Genomic DNA, 8,581 nt, shown 5'->3' with positions numbered 1-8,581 from the left:
GTTTTCCTCCTGCTACGTTTTTCCATCGGAATGCTGGTTGGGCGATGTGTGCGCTCAGGCAGTTTTCGTAGTTCACTGCTTCTACTGATTTCCTTGAATATGTCACTGGTAGCATCGTTTTGAAGTCGTTCGTGGTAGGTAACTCCGTATTGAATTAGTCGGTGTGCGACCTCTGGCTTGCATCCGCCCACGAGCGGGGAGAGCATAAATACCCGGGCTGCTGGTACTGCTGCAGACTTTGCCTCTTGCACCGGCGCGAACGCCTTTGTCCTCCTGGTCCGAGGTCTCCGCGATGGAGCAGCATTTCCTCGACGCTGTGAAGAAGGCGTGGGATTCCACTAACGTGGAGCCAGGGCCGCTGCCTCTCTCTATTCGAAGCTCCGAAGATTCTGGGCAGTGGCCGCTCTCCCTCTACCCCGTACTGGGCGAGTCGTCCTGTCGCCGCGGTTATTACGATGGGAGACTGTTTTCCAGTCCTCCTTGGCGGCTGCCGTCGGTCTATCAGCGGTACAGACTCTTAACCAGAGTCCAGAGCACCTTGGAAGCGAGCCCGGCCCTGCCCAGTCCGGGCCTCTGGCCGCCGGCGACACAGATGACGCCAGGAACACCCGCAGCGGAGACGGAGAGCGCAGACAGAACCACGTTCCAGCAGCTTCCCGAGGCCCAGCCGCCCGACGCCGCAGTCAGCTCGCAGGACACCGAGACTTGTGACCGCGCGCCCGCGTCACAGCGCCGCAGACACCCAGTGGCCGCTTGGTGGAGCCTGCGCAGGGTTTTCTCAGGCTGCCTGCAGTGGATTCGTCGCGCTGTCTACACCTTCATGCGGCTGCTGTCGGACAGTCCTTGGAGCTAAAGAGCCCTGCGATGGCAGCGGGAGCCTTTGGGGAACTTTCCACGGGAAATAGATCCTCCCTTACGGAATAAAACTGTGTTAAGATGTCCGTTGGGTGTCCCTGGTCGATTTTTGATGCTCATTCCTCAAGTTTCTCCTTGCAGCTCTAGAGGCTTATGACTTGGGGTTTCCTCTTTCGCCCACGAGCCCAGGAAACGACAATATATCCTGATTTTGCTTCGCCCGCCGCTTCTCCATGGCTACTTTTGCCAGCCCGACGTTGCTCTCAGGCAGCAGGCTAGCTGCTTCTTGGCGACACTTGCTGGATCCCAGTCCTTTGAAGTGCTGGGGACCGCGTTTTGTGGGTGTGTCTCTGACTGGTGCAAACCGCGGGGCGGTTTCTCCGCCTTTCGGCCAGCATTTTGGAACACGACCAAATCTTTGGTTGAACACGAGTTTTCTTGGTCGCGCTTGGGGTGGGTGGTTTCTCACAGTCCTGGTGTCTGTGGCTCCGCGTGTATCGTTTTCCAGGGCAACAGCTCTCGTTGAACTGAAACCGCCGATTTCTCATCACTTTCGTTAACGGTGCGGGTCAAGTCCCAGCTCTCAGTGGCAGCACCCCTCCGTTCTCCTGTACTGACTGGGTGCTTGTCCCGCTGGTTTCCCCGGACGGGTCTCGCAGTCCCAGCACCGTGGCTGGCACCGAGCCCCTGTTCCCGTTGTTATTCTGCCTGTTGCGCCGAGCAGGTGCCATAGGGGCCACAGAACTACGTCTGCATTCAGTCCCCGGCGTTTTCCCTATGGCGACACCGTTCACTCCTCCAAACAGGCTGCTTCTCAGCCGTCCAGTTAGGGCTGGAGAAGGGCCAGGTTCTGGGACCAGCTCAGTGTCAGCGTGTTGTCAGCAGGGCTTGGATGAAGAGCACCAACCGGCGCTCTCTCTCCGGCCCCTTCTCTGGTAGAAAAGACTGGACTGCGCTCCGTGGCTTGGGCGGTCGTATTTATGGCCGATGTCTCCTTTCTTTCATCAGTCAGGATGTTTTTCTGATTTCAAAGGCAAATACAGAAAATTACTATTGAAAAGACTCCGTTTATTGTAGTGTTTCCAAACCTGAAAGCACAAGAATATTTTGATAAGACACAATCTTTGTTTCTAGCAAGAGTACAGTAAAGGTAAAGGATACACTTTTATAATCTTTTATAAAAAGCAGACCAAGCATCTAAGAAGTTTTTTTTATTTTAGCAGAGAAAATTAAACTCCAGTTTCGTGTATCTACATTCTTACGCTCATATTTAAAAAAAAAAATAATAACCTTTGTAAATACAACTATTCAATTATGGCTATCTTTGACTCCACAACGTAAATCTCCCCACCCCAAGACTCTTTCATGTTTATATAGCTATTTAGTTTCTGTCTTTTTCTGTCTCTGGAGTAGCCATTTTATTTTAGGGCAAAATTACTCTTTTTTCTGTAACTAAAACATACACTGTACATCTTGAACTCTTCACATAAAATCACATCACATTTACCCCCCCCCCCATATGTCCTACATAAGTTGCTTCCCCTCGCTCTTGTTTCCGGTGATTTATGTTTAGAGTTTGATTATAAGCGTTACCTATTAGTAACCTTTACTTTCCAGTGAAAACTAGGAAGCAGGCAACTGTGACCTGTCATATATTAGCATCCACTATTAGATTAGCACACTTATGATACAAATTATTAGCACATTTACAGTACAAATTATAAAAATGTATCATTTTCAGACATATGCTTTTCATAGTATAATTGCTTTTAATGTGGAAAGAGACATGTTTGCCAGTAAACATAAATACCTTTGTCCTGTGTAAAAAATTAAGAAGACAAAGCAGATCAACTTAAACTTATGTTTAGCATAATACTGTAGTACGCTAGTGTCATGCAGGGTGTCATGCGGGTTGTCAGCTCCCGCTCCCCACATAAGAACGCAGGACGTGGTGAGGCCAAAAAGGAACACCCATGGAGCCATAGATTGGGAGTCACCACTACAGTCTCCCTGGCGGCTGGTTTGGAGACAAAGAAAGAGTAGCCACACAATCCACAACCCCCCTTCCACTTCTCTGCCAACCAACCGCACATGCTAACTGCAATCCGCTCTTGCTAGCTCAGCCCCAATGTTCTTGCTAGCCCCCATTTGCTGCTAGCATAGCCACGGCAGTTATATTAGTGGCCAATGGCTCACTGGTTAAAGCTGACAGCCAACTAGCCACAGCTGATGGCCATCCAATCACAGTTGATGGCCATTTACTACCTGAGCCAGCACCTTTCCACGTGAGGGCGAGAGCCTCAAACTGCACTCCCAGTTCTGTCCCCACACTCCACACCTACAGGGTCTCACCTCACAATCTACGTGACAAACATCTTCCATGAGGGGTTCTATGAGAGGAGCCTGGAGGTGAATGCAATATCCTGGACACAGCCAGGCTCTCTGGGCATTGCCAGGGTTTCTGGGCTTCTTAGGGTACCACCAGTCTCCCTGGGCACAGCCAGGGCCTCTCAGGGCACAGCCACTCTCTCTGGGCACAGCCAGACTTTCTGGGCTCAGCCAGGGTTCTCAGGACACTGCCACCCTCTCTGGGCACAGCCAGACTTCCTGGACTCAGCCAGGCCTCTCAGGGCACTGCCACTCTTCTGGGCACAGCCAGACTTCCTGGGCACAGCCAGGGTTCTCACATATTTTTAACAGGGGCCATAGAGACACAGGAAGAAAACACCCACCTATACCCCAACAAGTCTTGCTGGCAGCAGGGCGAGACAGGAAGTAAACATCTGCCTGTTCCACTACATGGTAGTATGTTTCCAAGCAAACAGTCAAGCGGTCTATTAAATTGGGATGGAAGGCAATTCCCCATAGTCCATAGTTGTAGTCACACAACAGCCTAGCCAACTGTCCCCCCCCCCCCCGCCCCCGTGTCTTTCCTTAAGGAAAGAAGAGTCTGTGAGACTGTGCCTTTCTGGGACTCTGTTGCATTCTTGTGTTTACACCTTATGTCTCTCTGTCTGGTCCCCAAAAGATGGTTTGCAGCCAAAGACGGGTAAGATATCTCACGGGAGATACAACCTAAGCCAGGCGGAACCGAGTGGGGACCCCCAATGAGCTGCCTTAGAAGAATATGGGAAGGAGCCTTGCCTCTCCTTCCCCCTGCCTGGGAAAAGCGACTGCTGGCTCTGACTTTTCCCTCTCACCTAATTGGGAGAAAAGTCTTGAGAGTGATAAGATTAAGCTCTCTCTGCTCAGCTCTGTGAAACAATTTCAACATGTGATATATGTCCCTTAAAAGAGTTGCACACCTCACCTCAAGGACTTTCTGCTTCGGCTGTTTGAAGATCAACATAATTGGTTTGGGTTGTTTCTATAACATGATAAGTGAGTCTCACAGACCGTGCCAAAAACACTGCTACTCCCTTGTGTACTTACTAATAAAAACCTCCAGTCGGCTCAAATCTGGGCTCTAGTCCTCTGAGACTGAGAGACCCCTGGCCTTCGGAGAGATTTAACTGCATTAAGTCTCTGTTTGTTTCTTTCTTAAAAACTTAACCCAAGCCTCCCCTTCTCGCACCCTCACTGCCCGTGTTGCGCTGGACGCGACATCTGGCGCCCAACGTGGGGCTTGAGAAGGGAAGGACGACTAGAGTCGTAAGGATCTGCAGACACGGTGAAGGGACTCCGAGAATCCGCGCGGCAGCTACCTGGGGTAAGGAGGTAGTCTATGGACTTGGAGAATTTAACCAGGGTGATGAAGGAATTCAAAAGAAACAACTAACACTTTCGTGTGAAAGAGTGTGATTGTGTGAGCGAATGCTTATAGCTCCACCGTCCTTTAGGACTATGGAGTTTGCTTGGGCTCGTAACCGCGGTTCCGTAACGCGTCATATGGCAGAACGGCGATTTGGCATCTCGCCAACCAGGGTTGGGGGTTATACGACCACGCCTTAGCTAAGACGTGTTCTAAGGTCTCGAGAGAGGCACGGCCGGCTGAGCATCAGAGTGGAATTGGAGTGAAAGTCCTTCTCTTTCCTTTCCTGCTTACTTACTAACATGGGTAATGCAGAAAACAAGTACAGACCTTGTATCTGCCTGCTTCAGCAGCTTCTTAAGAAGGGAAAGCACAAAACCTCAGAAAAAAGATTAGAGGAACTCCTCAAAGTCATTGAGACTCATTGTTCCTGGTTTCCAAACCTTGGGACACTTGATATGGATAAGTGGGAAGAGGTAGGACAAAGTCTCTGTGAAGTACATTCCAATGGAGTGTCTTTCCCCAGTTCAATCTGGGAAACGTTCCAGCTAATCCACTCAGTTTTGGAACTGCTCCAAACAGACTCAGAGGAGGAGAGAGAGAAAGATGACATAAACCAGTTTAAAAAGACAAAAGAGGGTCGAGATAATGATGAGGGGTCCAAGACGGTGTCCACTGTCATTCCTAAAATTCTATATCCAGATCCGGAGGAATGTTCTGAGGACGATTGTCCCCCTCCTCCGTCTCATTGGCCACCCCTGCCACCTTCCTGTTTAAAACAAACGTAGGAGGCTTTCCAAACCAGCTAGACAAAACAATAATCCCTTTCTCAGTAAAAGTATCCCTCAGTGGGGATAAGGGGGAAAGTGAGGGGTTTAGAAAATAGTCGGTAACCACAAGATGGCCACGGGGTGTTTTTGTGTGTGTGTGTGTGTGTGTGTTTTTTTTTTATATCAATGTCGTATTGTGCCTTACTAATTCAAACACATCACTGTCTTTTTTTTTAACTCCAATTCTTTTATTTTTTTATTTATTTTTTATTTTTATTTTATTGGGGAAGGGGAACAGGACTTTATTGGGGAACAATGTGTACTTCCAGGCCTTTTTTCCAAGTCAAGTTGTTGTCCTTTCAATCTCAGTTGTGGAGGGTGCTGTTCAGCTTCAAGTTGTTCTTTTAGTGTTAGTTGTGGAGGGCGCAGCTCAGCTCCAGGTCCAGTTGCCATTGTTAGTTGCTGGGGGCGCAGCCCACCATCCCTTGCGGGAGTCGAACTGGCAACCTTGTGGTTGAGAGGATGTGCTCCAACTGGGAGCTCAGCGGCAGCTCAGCTCAAGGTGCCGTGTTCAACCTTAGTTGCAGGGGGCAGAGCCCACCATCCCTTGCGGGACTCGAGGAGTTGAACCGGCAACCTTGTGGTTGAGAGCCCACTAGCCCATGTGGGAATCGAACCGGCAGCCTTCGGAGTTAGGAGCATGGAGCTCTAACCGCCTGAGCCACCGGGCCGGCCCGGCCACAGGGTTTTGAAAATTAATTTGGGGAATGTAATCAATAATGTAAAGATTTTGTAGGGTAGCCGATGGACACGTGTCCCATGTGGGAGACCACCTCCGGGATGATGTAGATGCCTGATCACTGCGCTGTACACCTGAAGCTGAACAATAATGAATGCCAACTGTAATTTTATATATATATATATATATATATATATATATATATATATATATATATATGTATATGGTAACAGGAAGCGGAGTACAGCATTAGGAATAGAGACAGTGGAAATGTAATGGCTGTGTGCGATGTCAGAGGGATAGTGGATGGGGGAAGGGGGGTTCACACAGTGTGAGGGATATAAATGATAAACGTCTAAGTATTGCTTTGTCTTGTGCACCTGAAACTAATTAAAAAAAAAGTATCCCTCAGACAACTAAGAAGCGTACGCGCTCTTCATTATCAGTTACAGAGCGTGGCATACATCAAGCTAAACTCGAAGGAGACATAGATGCCCTTAATTTTCCAGTGATCTTTAGACAGGCTGAAGCCCCTAATGCAGACCATCCTGAAGGGATCCATGAAGCGGTTTATGAGCCTTTCCCCTTTAAATTTCTAAAAGAATTAAAACAAGCAGTTTTGCAGTTTGGAGTCACTTCTCCGTATACCGTCGGCCTTGTTAAAGGTATTGCTGGTGGCAATCGGATGATTCCCGCTGAGTGGCATGCTTTAGCAAAAACTTGTCTAACTCCTTCTCAATACCTGCATTTTAAAACTTGGTGGATTGATAGTGCAGAAACACAGGAGAAACAAAAGGAGGCGCATAATATAGATATTTCTGCTGACCAGCTATTAGGGAAGAGACTTTGGACTGAGACCCGTGATCAACTAGATATGGAAGAATTGGCTGTCGGACAATTAAAACAAATTTGTCTAGCAGCATGGGAAAAGATTGAGATAGAGGGCAAAACTCCCTCCTCTTTTCAAAAGATTTTACAAGGTCCACAGTAACCTTATTCAGATTTCCTTGCCTGTTTGCAAGAAGCCATTAATAAACAAATCACTAATCCTGCTGCCACAGATATCATTTTACAAATTATGGCTTTTGAAAACACAAACAAAGATTGTAAACGTGCCATTGGCACACAAAAAGAAACAACTGATGCTATGGGATATCTTAGGCTGTGTCAAGAAGTGGGGACAGAAGACCATAAAGCTGCTGTGTTAGCTAATGCCATTACAGGGGCAATTCAGGGAAGAGACAAGTTTTCTGGCACCTGCCATAATTGTGGCAAGCCTGGACATACCAAAAAGAATTGCAGAGTTAAGAAAAAAAGCGGCTCCCGGCTACAAAGTCCTTCTCTTCCCCAGGGTCTTAAACAACCCGGGGTTTGTCCTCGGTGTAAAAAAGGAAACCATTGGGCCTCTGAATGATGATCTAAATATCATAAAGATGGGACCCCGCTTCAGGGAAATGGGAAGCTGGGCCAGCCCCAGGCCCAGACAATAACCGGGGTGTTTGTGAGTCAGGCGGCACCTCAAAATTATCAGACGGTGCCTCCTCCTCAAAATTATCTGTTCAACAATTAACCCCTGCCACTGAGGGAAGTGCTGCAGTTGATGTTTGTACAGCTCAAGATATACTGCTGCTTCCAGGGGAAACCCCTCCTTCGTGTGTCCACAGGAATAATTGGACCAATACCTCAAAATACAGTTGGACTTCTCCTTGGTCGTTCAAGCTTAACATCAAAAGGAGTTACAGTCCACACTGGAATAACAGATCCAGATTTCAAGGGAGAAATTCAAATTGTTATGTCCTCCTCAGTCCCTTGGTCTGCTAAAAAGGGAGAGCGAGTTGCACAGCTTCTTTCAATCCCTTATATACCCCTAAAAAGAGGGGAACCCAAAAAAGAACTGGAGGGTTTGGAAGTACCGGATCAGCAGGTGGTTTTCTGGCAGAAAAGATTTCTGACATCCGCCCAGTCTGTCAAGTTAAGATTCACAATAAAAAATTCTTAGGATTAATGGACACTGGTGCGGACATCTCTATAATAAATTCTCACGATTGGCCGGCTAATTGGCAAGTACAACCGTCTAACACTAATGTTGTGGGGATAGGCGAGGCTTCAGGACTGCTTCAGAGCACCTGCATTCTTCCTTGCCTCGGGCCAGAAGGACAAAAAGGATTTTTACAGCCTTATATCGCTGATATTCCAATCAGTTTGTGGGGTCGAGAACTGCTTTCTCAATGGGGAGCAGAAATCTGGATACCCCCAGGACAATATAGCTCTCAGAGCCAACAAATGATGAATTTCCAACCAGATGGGTTTCCAACCAGGACAAGGTTTAGGAAAGTTTAATCAGGGAATTACTCAGACTATTCAGCCTGCGTTTCAGACTGGACGTAAAGGATTGGGATTTAATTCACAAAATCATAAGCCTTTTTGTTAGGGGCCACTGTCACGGAGCTGAAAACTCCTTTGGCT

The 8,581-nt window shown here is 47.9% G+C and overlaps 1 protein-coding gene across 1 annotated transcript; it reads left to right on the top strand.

The window, feature by feature from the left end:
- Positions 1–271: 271 nt before the first annotated feature.
- Positions 272–853, top strand: LOC141570783 (annexin-2 receptor-like). The gene has a single exon (XM_074329211.2). It carries the CDS (start codon positions 293–295, stop codon positions 851–853), a length of 561 nt encoding a protein of 186 aa, XP_074185312.2. The 5' UTR covers positions 272–292.
- The last annotated feature ends 7,728 nt before the right edge of the window (positions 854–8,581 follow it).

The sequence above is a fragment of the Rhinolophus sinicus genome, chromosome 3, assembly GCF_057876585.1.
Source record: "Rhinolophus sinicus isolate RSI-liver-muscle chromosome 3, RSI-T2T, whole genome shotgun sequence".
Classification (NCBI taxonomy): Eukaryota; Metazoa; Chordata; class Mammalia; order Chiroptera; family Rhinolophidae; genus Rhinolophus; species Rhinolophus sinicus.
This window is presented reverse-complemented; position numbering and strand designations above follow the sequence as displayed.

Coding starts and splice junctions, on each gene's coding strand:
- LOC141570783 (XM_074329211.2), top strand. CDS start 293: ATGGAGCAGCATTTCCTCGACGCTGTGAAGAAGGCGTGGGATTCCACT.